General features: G+C 38.8%; 1 protein-coding gene across 8 annotated transcripts in view; it reads right to left on the reverse strand.

The window, feature by feature from the left end:
* Positions 1 to 548: 548 nt before the first annotated feature.
* MEIS2 (Meis homeobox 2) overlaps positions 549 to 18941 on the reverse strand; it is a 204115-nt gene continuing 185722 nt past the window's right edge. For 3 of the 8 annotated variants that reach the window (XM_060096574.1, XM_060096576.1, XM_060096582.1), the window contains 3 exons: positions 6125 to 6183; positions 4668 to 4778; positions 549 to 1975 (listed from right to left, as the gene is read on the reverse strand). In XM_060096574.1, the coding sequence (XP_059952557.1) occupies positions 1689 to 1975; positions 4668 to 4778; positions 6125 to 6183 (457 nt within the window). In that variant the 3' untranslated portion in view covers positions 549 to 1688. Of the gene's footprint in view, positions 1976 to 4224; positions 4321 to 4667; positions 4779 to 6124; positions 6184 to 18941 lie in introns of all 8 variants that reach the window. The other 5 variants (XM_060096580.1, XM_060096581.1, XM_060096578.1 and 2 more) reach the window with 3 other exon arrangements.

Raw genomic sequence — 18941 nt, forward strand, 5'->3', positions numbered from 1 at the left:
GATTTCAGACTCCATAGAAGTTGTTTACTCACCTATGAACATCTACATGTAAATTTTAATTTACATATTCAACAGTATTTTAGTAACTAAGAGAGAAAAAACACAGGTAGATGAATTATCTTTGAGCACAGACGTTAGTTATTTCTGATGATGTAAAATTAACCCCGAAAAAGCCCTTTATTCTGGCAGAGAATGAACATGAAAAGCTTTATCTGAAAGTATTTTTTTTAACATAATGCATCTAAAGAGGAGGTTGGACGTGTTGGTGATCTTTCAACCTAGCTCATAACACACACACACACACACACACACACACACACACACAGAGTTTCGTACCTTTAGAAGTTTTCTGCTGGTAGAATTTATAGGCCAAATATATACTGAAAGGCTACAGAGGTGGTTACCTTAAAAAACTGTTGGTAAGTTAAGTTTCAAATATACTCGATTTCTGGGGGCAAAGCCATCACCTACTTTCAGTCCCAAATATATAGTAGGTACTGTGCAACCTTGCCTTAAAACTATTAAAAACACAAAAGCCTAACAAAAAATCAAAAATGAAATATTTATTACCGCATTTTGTGACTTAACACCTTTTCTTTTTAACATAACGTCACAGTCCTCATACAAGTATTTTAATGTAAATTTGACAAAGCTTAAAGGTAACAGCATTTTCTTCTAGTGAGGAACACGTGCTGAGAAAAGAAGAATTCATGGACATACAATACCAATTCCACAGCAGATCTGATACTAGCAAAAACATTCTTTTTTTTTTCAATTGAGGTAAACACATAGAATATCTAACATGAAACAATTAATAGACCGAACTCTGTACGAAGTTTGTTACAGTATTCTCTTGCTCCTTTTTATCCTCCAAGCTTTGAGTCTCGGATAAAGTCCTAGTTGTGGTGCTATGACCATTAATAACTTTTTTTGTGTGTTGAGGAAAGCTGCCCAACTTAAGACTGTTTTGTCCACAGCCAAGGCTTAGAACTCCTGGAAGAAGCTCCTGCTCTGTCTTTAAATCTTCACTGGCAAGCTCTTTGAAGAAGAGTCCCCCAAAATAATAATAAGAATTGGCTTATGAAGCACAAACTATAAAGATCTGTTTGAAACTAAAGGACACATTATGGAGGAACAAAGGCCGGGCATGAAAACACATTCTTGAAGCCGGAGTCCGAGGGATGAGGTTCAGCCAGACGTTCACCATGGTCTCCAGCATGGTTCTTTTTTCATTGGCCCAACAGGTTTAAAATATACCACAGTCTCTCCTGGATAGTGAATTCACTGATGAACCAAGACAGTCATTCTTTTGGGAACAACACACATAGTGTGGAAAACAAGGATATATTTTTTTTTTCTCTTCTAAAACTATTTGAGGCAACATAACGGAGTGATCAACAGAAATGTACAAGTTTAACTTAGTTCCTATGTTTATACTACAGTAGTTATAACTCTCGGAGTCTTTTTCCAGAGGATCTTTACATGGACAGAATTGTCTCAGTGAGCCCATGATTTCACATTTGTGTTCTTGTCTCATTGGTCCTCTGTTGCTTGATGAAAAATGGCAAAAAGTAAAAAATAATCACAGCTGTCTGGAATTTCATATTGAGTGTCAACATCTGGTCAAAGTTCAGAAAGTCTTAAAATAGTTTTTGCGTGTGTTTCCTTTTCCCTTGAGTTCCCTTATACTATTGGGCATGAATGTCCATAACCTGTCCGCCAACATTGGGATCTACAGGATTTAACATTGTGGGACTCTGTGCTGACATAGTCATTCCAGGGTGGGAAGGGGGTCCTCCGTGCATCATCATGGCTGGGTGGTGGGGATGGCTTGGCAAATATGAATGCATTGGGGGTCCATGTCTTAACTGAGTAGGGTGTGGGGTCATCTGGGGAGGAGTGTAACTTGGCTGTGCCATACTCATTCCCATAGGACCACCCTGAGAAACGTACTCCCCTGGCATGCTCTGCAAACCTGAAAAGAGAGAGGCAAAAAGAAAGCAGGTCAAATTCCTAAACATTTTTATACTTTACCCATCAAAGATGAAAAGAAAAAAAAAAAAAACAACAGACACTGCAAATCTTATATCTAAATTTAGCTGCAGATTCTTGCCAATGTTTGCAGACATTCAAATTGTAGTTTGCATTTAATTTCATCGCACAGCAGTATAATGCAACACAACAGAACTAAATATTTAATGCAACTAAATGTCATAAAGTGGAACTGTTTTTCAAAATGGTATTCAGTACATTTCTTTGATAAATGCAATAAGAATATAAATTCTAAGTCGAGTTTTATCAGTTAACTGTTGATATATCATTTCTTTTCCTTTGTTGCATTTATAGAAATGGACAAAAATTATAGATATTAAAGTAAAGTTAACATCATATCTATATTTCTTCATGAGAATTTTATTGTACAAAACATTATGGCATATTCATTTTGAAGGGATGGGTTTTATGTATATTTAAAATGAAGCCCCCTTTTGAATTAGAGGCATTCTTATAGCAGTACACCCAAGAGATTGTAAAGGTCAGAGGTAAGAAGTCAAAGTAAGGTCATATGACATGCCCAGTAGTTTATGTCTGAAAATTCCAAAAAAAAGAATGCCTTGAAATTAGGAATAAAATATAACACTTCTAGAAATTCTTAATCAAGATACACGAGATTTGAAGTTGTGAGTTAAAATGTTGGGAAGTCAGCAGTGGAAGGATTCTGATTTCTCTTGCAAGTTACCTGTTCATTGAATTAAGGTTATATTATATTTATTGTTGCCCATCCCCAGAGCTAAAAGGACGGCTTTATTCACCTCTATTTAACCTCCAGTACATACAGTTGAAAAGCTGAACAGATGTTTTTGACACTGTAAGCTGGTAATCTAAAGGCTTATACGCTGCAGTCATTTTGTTAAGTAGATCCGCAGTCCATTATTAAGAGAAGTGGCAAAACCATCTAAAGACAATAACACAGCCTGCATAGTCCCAGCTCTCTGTTTATTCTACCACAGCAGCCTGCTCAATGGATGATGATAATTAAGTACCAAATATACCATATTGTGTGGCTGCATAATCAAATCAAGAGAGGATAATATTCTTCTGTATTAAGCTATTAATGTAATTGGTCATGAAGCATAAAATATGTTATGTAATTAAATAGGCTAGAAATTATATGGCCTATATTAAGAATTATCCAAGCTGAGCAAATGTTTTCTCTATAGCTGTTTTAGGGAACATTGCTTTCTACATTTTTTGACTGCATTAGTAAAGGAAGAAAGGAAGGAAATTGGCTTCATCAGTGGTGTGCCATGGTGACCCCCTGAGATCTCATATAAAATGTTGGCCTCTATTTACATATGGAGAATGATTTAATCAAGGTACGTGTTGTTATATTCAGCCTCATTAAACAAGGAACTTTCGATGTTATATGAATTTTTTTATGCTCTGGTGTCTTCAGCAAAGGATATATCTTGTTGGTAGACTCTGAATTTTTTTCAGATGTCAAAAACACTTGAAGCTTTAAAGTCTAATGGGTTTCTTAATCCAACGGCGGCCATTCAGCCTCAGTGAAAAATCCATTCCTTCATATTCAGTTGCTCCTAAATGTCTTTCCCTTTAAATTTATTGACTGACTTTCCTGTCTTTCTGTCTCATGTCGAACGTCAGTAGGCACATGTAAAAAATAATCAAAACACACCGGCTCCCTAGTGAAGAATCAATGGTGTCACTGCTGTCATATATCTAGACTAGGCATAATGAACTGCAGCATTTCATCTTTGCATATAAGATAATTTGGGCATCAATCGTGTTCTGACAGATTTATGTCACTCAAAGGACAGTTCTACTTTTCCTTTTTTTTTTAATCGCTTCATTGAAGCCTGCTTAATTTCTCTCAGTCAACTGGTGCCCCCAAGACGTTATTTTTATTCTTAAATGTCCAATATCCGCCTGATGTCTGTGTTTGTGCTCACTGGGGCCTCAGTAAATAGGCTAAGAGGCAGTCCCCCCTGCTTAAGACACACGCAGGCTTGTCAGTTGGCCTTTTCTAAAGTGTGTATCTGTGTCACCTGTGCCTTCAGAGATGGTGATATATATTTAAAAACAGGTCCTTAGTTTGGAAAGGCATGCAGTTATGGGCAAGGAAAAATAAAATGGGGGCAAATTATAAAAAATAAAATAAAGTCTCTGCAGTGACAGTGAAGACAGGTCGCACCCGACTGTACTTACTTCCCCCTGGCTTTGCGATTGCTTTACATGGTGAAGGTTACATGTAGTGCCATTGCCCATCCATGCCCATATTCATGCCCATTCCACTCATAGGTCCTAGAAAGGAGATAAAATCCGAGAAGAGGCCGGAAAATCAGCAATAATTGATGGTGAAAAAATAGGAGGAAACTCAGATTCCTTCTCACTTTTTGCCTTGGTTTAAAAAGAAAAAAAAAGAAAAAGAAAAAGGATGTGTATGGGGCAGAGTAAAATGGTACTGCTGTCAACTCTTTACTTTTTAAAGAGGATTCTTTTCCCCCACCCAAGGGAAAGAAAGCAGACAGAGCAGGCAGCAGGCAAATGTCAAACCCACCATGAGCGTGGGAGAGTAGAGTGGATGAAGAAGGCTGGTGGAGAAGGTGATACTTCCCAGGGAAGCCCAGAGGAGGGATGAGCAAACCTACCTGCAGGCCGGATTCCCATGTGTTGCTGACCATCCAACACAAAGCTCCCCATGGGCTGACCCTCTGGACTATACGCTGCTCCTTGGCTCACTGAAGGATCAAGAAGAAAACCTGATTGTAGTCATTCGAGGACACAGAGGAGAAAGAAGAAAAGATATACCAAACAATCAGCAATTGTTCCTGCTGCAGCACTGAAACGTTACAGCAACAACGTGGTTGGCGCTTGAAGAAGGGGGGCGTGGTCTGGATGTGTGGTTCTAAGATTGAGGTAAGATGTGTGAGTGGCTTTAAAAAAGGTTCTGGAGGAAAGACTTCACCAGCCTGTTTAACAGGTGGGTCATCCTCTGTAGCTTTTGCTTCTCGACTTCTTTCTCGATTGGGGGAAGCGGGACAGGGAATCTGATGTCTAAGTATTGCCACGTGCTATTAAGTTAAGATCTTGTAATCCTGCATCTCTGGTGGCTTATAAAATTTCACATCAGACACAAACACTTGATATTCGAGCACAGTTTTACAAGGTTAAACAGACTCAGTGGAACATTTGCTTTTTCACTCATACCAAAGAAAATGTAAACGTGGTAAATATAATATTTCAATTGTTTTATATTCTTCTCCAACAGGTCCCCGGCCTCCATTAGTGGAACGATATTCAGTGTTAGTGGGGAAATTTTGCCAAAGGAAATTAATTTTCTTAAATTATTTAAACTGAGGCCACAGTTTAAATCTCCATCCCTTTGGACACCCTCGTGAGTGACAACAGTCATCACCGACATGGAAAATAGTCTTCTTTCCCACAGACCTCTTGCAGGACACCACAAGTCCTCAGTAAACTAAAATGCCTATTTCAAAGTAGAATGATTAGGAGTTCATGGGGATAGTTCTGACAGTACCGTGTAACGATGGCTTTAGAGAAACTGAGAGACTCTGTGAGAAAAACCCACATGTGTTTTCATGGGATGGATGGGAAGCATTTTAATAAAAAATAATGCTGGCAATGCAGCAGGTCAGGCTTTAATAGAATATTATGAATAGTCAATGCAAATGAATGGATTCAATGAGTTTAACAGGGGATGCTCCAGGAGTGAAAGCAATACGCACACCAAGGAATTGTGGGTAAGGAGAAAATGAGAGTGTGCTAATGATTGGATGCAGACAAGCAATGAGTAATTCCAGAGCTCACAGTCAAACAAACTGCTTGTGGCACTAATACTTGTGCCCAATTACCAATTCAGAAAGAAAATAAAAAGCAGTGTCAGTAGAGTCAGGGTGGGAAATCTCCAATTAGCACCAATTAGTGAAGTTGCTTCCTAGAATGGAATTCTGGGGACATTAAAAAACAAATCCTCCCAGAATGCCTGATGGAAGCATTTCTTTACCAGGTGATGAAACTCCTGAAGTCTAACTTGATGAGGATTTGTGCCTGTGGGATGTGAACACAGATATGAGTTGGAACTTGCCTGCTCGATTTGACTGGTCAATCATGGGCTGTACTATTCTTCTTCTGGCATTAATAAACCTGAAAGAGAACAGAGACGTCCAGTCAGCAAATGCAATTTCTGTGCTCCGTGAACACCTCTGCACGAAAGCTGCGGAGAATACAACACAGTCAAACATCTACCGAAAATTATCTTTTTAATTCAAAGGCAATTTTCCCTCTCCATGTTCAAAAACAGCTGACTGGATCATCTCCTCCATCATCTCATAATCAACTCAAAGCTGACTTGCTAAAAAGGCTCAGGAAGGGAAAAAAGTTTTCCCTGAGAAAACGTCTATTAATTTGCAGTTGTGCTTCTGCCTCTTGAACAAGTCGGAATCTGGTTAAAGTTCACAGGCTGGAAGATTTTCCCCCTTTCCCTAAACTCGCCATCATAGGGAGACCCAGCTTCCCCTTGCAGCTGGTCATAAATGGAGACCAGGCTCTGGCACTCGGCTTTCACAAGGTATTGTTAGGTCAGCAAAGCCATCAATTAGGCTGTCTGAAGTTTTATCACCAACACAGCAGTAATAAGTGCTGGCCAGAAAGACTTCTGCTCTTCGGCAACTCCTGCAGTTTAAGCCTGTAAAGTTAGGGGTCACTTAGAGGTCAGTGCCAGCTGGGGGCGGCCTTTCCAGTCTAAGCTGGGACACCCAGGGCAGGGATAAGGTAACTGCCAACCATAAACCCAGCCACCTTTCAACCCACTAGAAAGACAGAGCCTCAGGTACACATGGTTGATATTAGAGTCCAAGAAACATTTTCAAATCAGGTGGTGGCTGAATCACAGGAATGTAAAGGAGAAGCACTTATTTCGTATAGAAGCCTGGATCTAATTTTGCTGGAAATCCAAAAATAAGTGCCTACTTCATGTTACTTTAATGTTTAATAATGCCCATCAAATATTCATGTACAGAGTAAGATGATAAGAAATCTCCTTTATTTCTCCAAATTTAATAAAAACAAAACAATTTTCTACCATTTGCGAGTTATACCCCTGTCCCCATGCATTTAATGACATGCATTCCCCACACGCTTGAGCTGATGCACAGGATTCACGGGCTGCATGTTTTCGGGGGGGACATGGAAGCGGGGCGATGCCTAGCATATAGCTAGCTGTTCCTGCAAAATATACCCATGGATGACGTTTCCCAGTATTCCCAGTTTCAAATCTTAAGTGTAGGGGGACTTCATGATTAATGAGTCTACATGGGGTCACAGGCACGAACTGAAAACTCATTCTTTGAAATTAGCCAGGAAAATTCTAGTGTGTTGGCAGCTCTGCGCTCCTATGGCGTTCAAGTCCCTTCTGTGGAGGACAGCAGCCCACACCTGTTCAGGCCTCCTGTGGGCACTCTGGTGGGAATACAATTAGACTGAAGAAAAATAGCCTCTAGAAAACCAAAGGAGTCTTTTGCATATGGGGTTTGTTTGGCACACAATGAACTTCTTTATTACTTAAGAAAGGGTAGCTCAGCTTGTCAAAAAACGTCACACCCCCTCAGGTTTGGGGAAGAAAGTGACACCTTATGAGAGGTGAAAACAAAAAGGGAGTGGAAACTGCGTATTTCTTCCCACTGGGCACCTTAAGTGGTGCTGAGGAATATCTGACCAGATAGATCACAAAGCCTTCTGGAAGTATCCCTCAAATCAGAGAAGGAAATTAATGGTCTACTCTTTCCCTCACTGCTTTTACTGGGACCAAGGAGGACTGACCTGAGAGTTCCACCCCCAGAATTCTTTTCATCAGCTCAGGTTAAGACCAATTGAGATGCTCAGGAGAGGAGAAACCTTTCCTCTGCTCCTTGAAGTTTCTAATGGAAGACACACATGGCAGGGGTTTCACCTCTTTTTATGTGCCACTAATCCCGGTTTTGTTTTTTTCCTATAGGCCAACTCTTTAGGTAAAATGAATTGCTATTTTTTCCCTTTTTAATTTCACCCTTTTACTCTTTTATTATTTACATCTGGAGGTTGTTCGCTTATTTATGTCTTTCTCTCCAGTTCCCCCAAACACTCCCTTCCTCACAGAGCCGCAAGGCATCACGGTCCTTAGTTCTCAGCAGGAGAACTCCACACTGTCTTCAAACAAATAATTACGGGGAAGGTTAGAGGTTCACTCAAAGGTCATTTCTTTGGATACTAGTCAGAATGTTTACATTAGTAAAAACGGGGTCATCTCAAAAGGTTGTTCAATGGGGGATCCACAACAATGCAGAACATTAAAAAAAGCAATCTGTGTGCTCTCAGGTCTTTATAGAAGCGCTGAACTTGGAAATGCCACTCCAGTGTTACATTTTCAACTAGTTACCATGGCATGGACTGGATGTTCACTAGCAGTTATGGCGATGGCCTTTCTTCCCCCAGTTCTACTAAACAAATAGGCAGAGAAGCCTCTGAAGGTTTTCACTAGATCCTTTTACAAAGGGTCATAGAGATTTTGCTTTTTTCACTAGGGCTCCAGTTAGCCTCTCTGAATTGTTGTTCTCAAACAATGTTTGTGATCCGTAGTGCTGTATCTTGCCAGATTCCTGATTCTACCACATTCTTTCAAATCACGCAGAATTTAAAAAACATATGGGCCCCAATTTTTCAGAAATCTCTTAACATACAACTCCTGCCAATTGTCAACTCCCCTGATCTTGGGATATCTTATAAACACCATAGTTGTTACTATTAAAATTACCAATTAATGAGCTGACTGTAAGAACACTGTAACACTAAAAAATGAAATTACCCCACTGCACTGATGATCCACAGGCCACTATTAGAAAACACACCCATGTACATAAAATGAAGCAATTTAATTATAGATATAAAAAATCAAATTAGGAGTAATTTTTATTTCTTTAATATCAGTAATGTGAAATTTCCAAATATGGTCTTTCCCCAAAATTACATAACATGAACATTTTTTTCCACTTCCTCTGATCTATATTTTAAAATGAAGTTATTCAGTGTTCAAACAGTAAACAGAGTATCAAGTTTTGATTCTACTTAAAATCTGAAGTCTAAGTTGAAAACAGACTGATCTTCCATCTTTCAAGGTCCAAGCTCCATTCATATGGAAAAATGCAGCTCACTGGTTCAAAGACAAAAGACATCTTAAAAGGCTCAAAAGGTTTCTTGGCTATTAAATGGGTCTTACAAAATAACATTTTGATGAGTTAAGTGTAAATGAATCAGACACATATGGATTAAGTTATCCTTGAATTTCACACGGGTTTAAAAACTAAGGGGAAAAGAGGGTGTTGGCAAAAACATTTTGGACTTTGCCAAACCCAAAACATTTGAAAAATTGCTGAAGACATCCAACTAACCAAAATGCAGCAAGCTGCACCCAACTTTAATGAAAACCCCCGCAAGTTATTTCCAATCCAAAGACTGTTAGGTTTTTCATCTGTATCTGATATTAAAAAATTCTCTAAGTTGTAATGTCATCCCAGAATGATTTTGAAGTTGAAGACATATACTTTTCTATTGGTACAAACTATTTCACCCGAAATCACAAAGTCTTCTTAGATAGCTCTTAAAAGCATTCTGAGGTTTGTACAACTTGCATGTAAAATATGCCATATATGATAAATGCCATAAATGTGCTAGTAAGCCTAGTGCCTTATCCAGATTTCACTTAAAAAATATTTTTCATTAGCCTCATTGTGACTTTTTTTAAGGGCTAGAGATAATTCCATTAGTGATTCCTTAGGGAATGAGTACCCTAAAGTACACTAGTTCCATTGATTTGTATTGAACACAAAGTTAGTATCCAGGTTCACAAAAGCTCTGGAGAGGATCTACTAAGACTATCTACTTTCTCATTAAATTTTACTAAAATAGAAAATGCATTAGTATGTGTGATCCTTAAAAATTATATACTTAGACGGTTAGTTTAAAAATAACTTAATTATAGAAATAAATTCAATGACTTTCCAAGAATCATGAGGACTTTTTGAGTCAACTTAGAGTGAAAAAATATATATCTATATATTAAAAAGAATAAACCCAAGAGAGGAAAATATCATTGAAATCTCATCTTGTCTTGTTGGAGAGAAGTCTTCTGGAGACCTCTCCCACAACCCCACCTTAAGCCCCAACAAAAGAGCCAAACTTTTCGGCAACCAAAATCTGACCGTGGTGATTTTTCTTTTAAAGTGTTTTCACTCCCCAGCATATTTCAGATTGATAGAAGTAGACTTAGGTGTCATTCCTGATTGTTGGTTGATTCCTTTTCCTTTCTCTTTCTCCCTCTTTTTAAATGGCTGATAAATCCCTCTTTCTGGTTCACTAACTTCATGCCTCACCTGGTAACCCATTCCTTTCGGCAGCATTCCTTTTGTTAGAAAGCGCAGGCTTCCCTGGAGTCAACTGGAAAGATGCCAGCCCTGAAACCCTCTGAGGGGGAATCAAGAATCCCCAGAATTGAAGCTTTTGCATGGTTTGGTCTGGTTAAGGAGGGGGGCTGAACTGCTGAAGAGGGATCCGATCAATTGGGAAGAGGTGTTATAGGCAGCTTGAGGATTAGGGACCTGTTACAAAATGAAAAACCTCTGTTTCTCCACTTTCCCCAGCGATGAGACTCATCAGTGAAGGTGCTTATTCACAAAGCTTGCTACTGGTTGGGGTGTACAGCAATGAAGCCTCAACAGGGGCAAGTCAGTTATCAAGTTTCTTCATTTTTTTTCTTAGTTCACAAAGAAAGCATGTCTTTTTCTGTGTGTCGTTATGGGTAAGAGTGGGGCTTTCTCAATGAGATACACTGAAAAGGCTGAATCAGTGAATTAAGCAGGTTTAATGCCTTTGAATGTGTAGCCTGACACACAGATGATTGAGTCATGTCTCAAACATAAGTTTTTCACAGGTGGCCAGATAAGTGGGTCTTTTCTCCCAGACAACTGTGAGCAAAGTATGGTAAACAAATGAGATCCATGGGCTACTTAGGGACACATTCATGGTTCATAATTAATTTCCCAGAGCTACAGCTTCATTTATAATTTGAAAGATACTAGATTGGTCTACAGCTCTCAAAACACCATGAGCTAATACTTATAAATTTACAATATGAAAACATGATATTAATCTGGAATCACACACCTTTTGTAGCTTTATGAATAGGCCTTGAGCAGTGGAGTGTTTATGCTGACATGAAAGGCCCTGGGCAAAATTATCAAGTAGCTCATGCTTATCTTCTGATGACCTTCTAATGTGTTCTTTCAAAATTCTTTCTTTTATCTAATTCTTCCCTCAGGTTAGGAGGGTACACATAGATTCTTTACTAAAATACCCTACTTTGGGTAAACGCTTCTCAGTTATTGTTCCATATTCCAGACTTCTCTGTAGAGCAAAGTGATGAAGAGCATGGGCTCATATTTTCTGCCCTTTCCTTGTTGTGTCACCTTGGGCAAGTCTATGTAAACTTCTAAGCCTCAGTTTGATTCCTATCTATAAGCTGGGGCAATAGTTGGGCCCAGGTTGCTTTTGAGGATTAAGGGAGATATTGCATGTAAAATCTTTGTGCCACAGTACCTGGCACACAGTAAGGGCTCGTTAAATGTTAGCTGACACTCAAAATGCATCTATCTCATGTCCCCTCCTAAAGAGCTCTGTTCTCTTATGGGCAATAATTCAGACTAGGTGGGTTATTATTAAACAAAGCCATGTTGAGCTGATAACAGGGTAATAATGTGCTGTACCCCTGCAGGTAGCATGTGTCCATGACATGGGGTCTTCCCAGAGATTACAGCTAATACAAGTGTATAATGCCATGGTGGGGATTTTAGACACTGGAGTGGGAATCTCCTGGGGGGACTGGGTAGTGGGGCGAGCTATTTTGCAATCACTCTCTTAACGGTTCTCTAGATCCTTGCAACTCTGTTCCATGGACGAGCCACATCAACATCACCTCAAGCTTGTTAGAACTGCAGAAATATAGTGGTCCCCACCGTGGCACTACTGAATCTGAATCAATATTCTAAAAGATTTCCAGGTGACGCACGCATATTTAAGTTTGAGAGTTTCTGCTCTAGGTAACATACCAAATACATGATCCAGTACTCTTACTAAGAATAGAAACTTGCAAAGATCAAGTTGTAATCAAGAACCTTAGCTGTGAAAATGCACATACTACTCTCTTTAGTTATGTCAGATCTAAACAGTCCTTTAATCACTTGTCTTGAGCAACAAACAATTTATAATAATTTAATACATTTTACTCCATTGGTACCTCCTAAAGGAAAAGTTGAACCAATAAAGTGTTCTTGTGGAAACTGTTCGCTCTCAGGAATGGATAGCAGGAAAATGGTAGATTTCTATTTTTATTTCATGTAATTCTGATCTGTTTGAGTTTTTAATAATAAGTATGATTATTTTCATAATTTAAAAAGTGTTAAAAATGACCTGGAGAATTTGGCATCCTATTTGACTAAGGCATATACAGCCAACAGTAGAGACTTTTTAATAAAAGTATTTGAGAAATTCCTCTAAGATAGGGAATTATCTTTTATTTTCCTTATAATACTGAGCAACAATAAACACTATTCCATAAGTATAATCACACCCAATGGCGCATAACAAAATATCCCAGCAGGTTATGATTTTGAAGCACTGTTACTCTTCCAGAATGCTATCAGATTATTCATGTGCGGCTATTTATCATGCACTATAAAAGTGATCTTTCAAAGCTACTTGAAAGCAAGGGAGGAGAAAATACACAAAGATCCTTAGCTATTCATATCTAGGATCTATCCTCTTAAAGATAAAACACTAAGTCAATAGACATAAGTTGAAGTATATTACCTCATCCTGTACATGATTTATTGCAGATGGAAATCAACTAGAAACTGAATTACTCTGAAAGTTTTACTACTGACATTAAAATTCCAGATCTGTATACCTACACTCCTAATAGTGCTTCTGAAAGCAATTCTTTACAGACACAGAAGATACATCTACAGCTTTGTTCGGCTCTATCAGCATAAAAAGCAGGAGTAATTGTTCTCAAAATTACCAATTATCAAGTACCTGTTCATCTATCTGAACACTACTGCCTGACTGGGCTTCGAAAAATCAACCAGTCACTTGACAATCAGTTACACACATTTTAGCCAGTTCTCATCATGTTCCTGGCCATTTTGCGCTAACAGGAGAAGATCCTGACAAATCTAGTATCTCTTTAGCTTTCAACATCGCCTTTGATTGGAGTATTAATTCTATATCCTACTTCTCAGTGGAAGCCACCTAAGCATTAACTTGCCAAAAAATACACCAAGCTGTTTAGTAATTATGTATTAGCTATGTTTGAGGAGATCAAGGTGCACTTACATGCCCTATGCTATGGATATCTCTTTGATTAGCTTGTCATCTGCTCCGAAGAAGATGTAGGCGGATTCTCCCATACAGTCTAGCAGGCCAGCTGTTAGCTGCCTGTCAAGCCCTCAAGTGGACAAGTAGTCCAGGAGCAAAAATGTCACTCCTTTGATCTGGCAAGGAGCAGCTGCTGATTTATAGAGTAGGACTTTGTTCTTCCGTTCTATTTTACTTTCTTTCCTAAGGCAGAACCACAAAATCCAAGAGAAAAAAAAAAGTGCCGTTGCCGGCAACATCAACAAGCTCTGACAATTGCAACAGGGTTTTTCTTGGCCCGAACAAAGCTCTCAGGCATCTCCTTTGACGCTCACCTTTCCCCCTCCTCTCCCCCTCTCCCCACCATTTTTTGCAATGCGGTAGTTATTGTTTAATTCAGCTTCTGTAAATGGAATGGACTGTGGCCAGCAAGCCTGGGGCATAAACACACCTGTATGAAAGGAGTCTTATTGTAGCAACCATCTACAAGCAAGCTCTCATGAACCATGCGTTCCTGAGTTGAGAAAGAATGCTCCATTTTTCCTGACAGCAAATTTTACCCTAAGTGAGTTTCTACTTTTGGTGCCACCAGCCTATGATGACCACATTTGAACTGTTTCCTCTTCAACGGCATTAAATCCAAGAGAAAAAGGGATTCGATTTTTTAAATCTGTGAGCAAACAGATCCATCAAAAATGTTTATTCACTGTCTATAATATCAATCATTAAGCCCCGAATTAAACAACATCCTGAAAAGCTTTCACAAATGCAGTATCAAAGATGCCATAATGTTGATTTCGTTACCACTGATTTATACTGACACAGGCTTCCCTGAGTAATATATAAGGGAAAAAAATCAACCACAAAATCTCCATAAGCCATATGCATCGCCTTGCTAAGAATTAAACTGGTTTCAAAGGCATGATCCCGTTCTCAGTGGATACATCTGTCACGTCAGAGATGTCCTGTCAACCAAGTGGAACAGGAAACAACGTGGCCTTGAGATAAACTGTGAGAAGTCATTAGCCATATGCATGTACGTATCTCTGTGTGTATACACGCACATACGCATACATGTATGTATATGTATGTGTATATACACACACACACACCAGGCAGGCAATAAACTTTGCAGAGATTAACACCTGGCTAAGTTTTCTGTTCTGCTGCTGCTGAAAGGAAGGGTAAGAAGGGTTATCAACTCTAGAATATTTAGACATATAACCACATAGGTCAAAGACAGAAACTTTGTAGGCAGTGGGAATGCTGAAAATGATGGAGAAAAGAAAAGCTGCTAAAAATCCTTGTTTTTCTGCCATCATGCCATGTTCTAGTGTTTGCTCTCTTCTCCCCTTTCTCACTTTCCAGGGCAAAGAGACATTTTTCTCAACTTCGTTCCTTGCTTTATCCTATGTTCCCCAGGGGTCAGTCAACAGTTATCCAGCACCCACCGCCTCAATGTCCAGAGAACTGTCCTAGTAGAGCTTTCTCTGGGAGTGCATACGTATCCCAGGGAGAGACTGGGTTCTGGAGGGGAAAGGTGAGGGGGTAGGAAGGCAGCAGGGTGTAGAGAGCAGGGATTATGTAAGGCCTCTTTTCAATCTTTTTTGGTCCTAAAAACTTTAGAATGAGTAAGTATTAAGCTCCACAGTAATCTGTACATGTGTCACACTCTGATAAATCTTCTACGTTCTGTACCTAACAAAAGACAAGTTTAATAACAAAATATGGCAAGATCATATATAATAAGAAATTATATATAATATGTAAGTATGTAATTATATGACTGTGTCCATATTATTTAAAATTTTAAAAATGCAGTTCAAACCTTTAAAGATTTTTACTCTTTGCAACCATAGAAACAAATTGAAAAGCACAATTTGAGAATACATAATAATTACAAATCATCGCAGTCCACACTCAGTAAATAAGTGTGATGGAGTCAATTAGAGAAGTCAGATGACGGTTAATCACCGGATTCTTGGAGGGGGGAAGTTGGACCAGATTAAAAGCATATAGATTATTGGGAAGGAAGAAAATAAGGAAATGGTGTGTGTGAAGACACTGAGGCAGATCAGGCTGTGTGCAAGGGAGGGTGCAGGAACTGAATTCAGACAGGCTCCTGGTTTTGGTCTGGAACACATGGCCACAGTTAATAGACAAGCTGGTGGAGGAGTTTTTAGTTTTCCAGCTTTATGGAGATGTAATTGATATGTAACATTGTGTAAGTGTGATATGTAAGACTGTGTAAGCTTAAGGTATACAACGTGTTGATTTGACACATTTATATATTACAAAATGATTAGCACTATAGCATTAGCTAACACCTCCATCACATCACATAATTACCATTTCTTTTTCGTGGTGAGAACATTTAAGATCTATTCTCTTAGCAACTTTCAAGTACATGATACGAGACTGTTAATTATCATCACCAGGCTGTGCATTAGATTCCCAGAACTTATTCATCTTCTAACTGGAAGTTTGTATCCTTTAGCCAACATCTCCCCATTTCCCCCACCTGGGTGGAAGTTCTTGAGTAACAAATTGAACCTCTGAAATTCCTGAAGAGTGGAATGATGAAATATGGTGCTTGAGGAAGATGTATTTCTGAGAGCTATGTATGAGTTGATGAGAAGATAGAAGCTAAACGGTAGAAAGCTACTATTCTAATCCAAGCAGAAGAGGGAAATAAAGTGAACTCAGACTAAGGCGGTAGAAATACAAAAGAAGTAGGCCATGTGGCTTGGCGAACTGCTGATGAACTGTGCTTAGTTGGCAAAGAAAAGATACAAATATAAACGATATTAAAAGGATAAACCTGAGAATCTATGTCTGGTATGCTATGGTATACACTTGATGAAAATTGGAAATTTCAGAGGAATTCCTACTTGTTGTGATGAGGAGAGGCAAACCCAGCTTTCCAGATGTTGCCTTTGAGTTGACAGTAGGACTTTCAGGCTGAGAAGCTAGTCAGGCCACTCAAGACAAAGGACAAAAGAAGAGTGAAAGTCTAGAAAGAAGCGACTTTAACTTCAAAACCCTCTCATCTCCTCAAATCTCCAAAACTAGATGAATATTTCAGGCTGTGGCAACAAGTATAATAAACTGCCTAACTACTTCCAGAAGAATTACTTCCTCTTCATAGATCCTGCAGATTTTACCAAGTCCTTTATCTAACAATGGCTGGTCAAGTTAATTGTCAGTAAAAACCTTTATTCCTATTGGGTCCAGCTTGCTTTTTCTTTTAATTCTGAGATAATTTGTCTGACTGGATTTAGAGGCCAATGGTAATAATGTACTGTGTACTGCTAAACAAATTGTGTTTCACGTCATACTTTGTGGAAGTTCCATAAGAGTTTTAAAGATTGGGGATAGGAAAAATATATGGGAGACTGTTTGTTTTTAAGACAATTAAGGGTGGGTTTTCTCCAGGTAGTGACAACTAATTTAGAAGAGAATTGATAGGACAAAGTGTTACATTGAAAAGGGACTCCATTAAGTGTGATGGCTTCCAAATTGTGTCCTCCTTTCAAACAGTATTTTTCTTTTTAAATGGGCTTTTAAAGTGAAAACTATAGCACTTCACCCAAAATGGTGTGGAAACAAATGGTTCTCAAGTGTCTATTCTTCAACTCAGGCCAAACCATCCCAACACCAGCAATCTACAGCCACTTGGTGTTTGGAGGGAAGGGGCTTGCATGAGAATGTCCCCGTGGCCCTTTCATTTGTCTGTGGGGCTCCTTTTTCTAAAGCAGCAGGGGAGACCTCAGAGACGAGCATGGCATGCCAGGAGTGTTTGGATGGGCCAGCCTCTTATCCTTCTTCCAACTCTCCTGCTGGTTTAAAAGAAAGAATGTGGCAGAAGACACATGAGGAAAGCGGCAACATTCTTAGGGCCCTTTATCAATACCACTGCTTTCTTTAAATTGTAGCTTGGTCTCTTGTTTGAGAGGCTGAGATTTTAGCACTTTTAAAGGGAACCATAAGTGAGAAATCTCCTAGGTGTTAAGCTTTAGAGTGGCTTCAACCCAAAATAAGAAAAAAAAAAAGAGATTAAAACACAGAAAGTCAAGTAATATTAAGAAAAAGATCCAACAAACAAAATATCATAAATATGCATATATGGTACAGTCTTTCTGTTTAAACCAAATGGTATTTAACCAGTTTATACTGGCATCTAGTCCAGGTGCCAAAGGGGGAAAAATCGAAGATTTAAAAAATTTCAAGGTCACTTCAAATAAACTATAGTTCTAACAGCTATACATCTAACAAAAATCTTAAAAAATTATTATGAAAACATATCCCATTATGTCAAGAGGCAAAAAAACTATTCATAACCATATGACTTAATGTCTTCACATTTATGATGATCATACATCAAAGACCAAATTCCAAATAAAATTTCTTGACTGCCTTTTCTTAATAACAAATTAAACATCTTTTACTTTGATTTGCAGCTGGGTAGCATTCTGTATCTTCTTCAGAGATGTTATATGCAGTCTTTCCAATGTGACGGTATTATTACCCACAAAATTTTTAGCATCATCCCGTAATCATAAAAGACATAAAATATATCTTTATAAATCACAAGAGACTCAGCAAACCAGCAGTTATGCCACATCTGCTTTAATCCTTAAATAGTTTAGCTTTAGAGGGTTAGTGGATTTCTTTCCCCTGATTTGCAGAGAAATAAAGCCATCAACCGTTGATTCCTGTGTTCCAGACAAAGCTATAGTCTCCAACAGAGAAAGAAACAAACACTTTGTACTACAATTTGAAAGGATCTTTTTTTTTGCATATTCACATTTCACATCTATCAGAATTTCCTAAAGTGGCTTACTATTAGAAATAGAAGGGCTTCCCTGGTGGCGCAGTGGTTGAGAATCTGCCTGCCAATGCAGGGGACACGAGTTCAAGCTCTGGTCTGGGAAGATCCCATATGCCGCAGAGCAATTGGGCCCATGAGCCACAACTACTGAGCCTGTGCGTCTGGAGCCTGTGCTCTGCCACAAGAGAGGCCGCGACAGTGAGAGGCCCGCGCACCGCAATGAAGAGTGGCCCCTGCTCGCCGCAACTGGAGAAAGCCCTTGCACAGAAACGAAGGCCCAACACAGCCAATAAATAAATAAATAAATATATTTTTTAAAAAAACCTTTAAAAAAAAAAGAAATGATAGCATTTGAATGATCTCCATTTTCACAGTAAAGATAAAGTAACGTAAAAATAATTTAATTTACAAATTGGTTTAACTGCTATACAGTAATGTACATATAAACAAAAAGGCAATTAATAAGTATAAAGTTAATATGCTAACACGCTAGGAACACACTATTTCTTCGGTCTGGGATGGCCTTTCTCCCATGGCTATCTGGTCAACACACCCTTCAAAATTCTTATCAGAGAACAGCTTTTTGAGGTAACTTCTCTGATTCCACAGTTTGAGTAAGAAGCACTTCTTC

The sequence above is a fragment of the Mesoplodon densirostris genome, chromosome 4 (assembly GCF_025265405.1).
Source record: "Mesoplodon densirostris isolate mMesDen1 chromosome 4, mMesDen1 primary haplotype, whole genome shotgun sequence".
Lineage (NCBI taxonomy): Eukaryota > Metazoa > Chordata > Mammalia > Artiodactyla > Ziphiidae > Mesoplodon > Mesoplodon densirostris.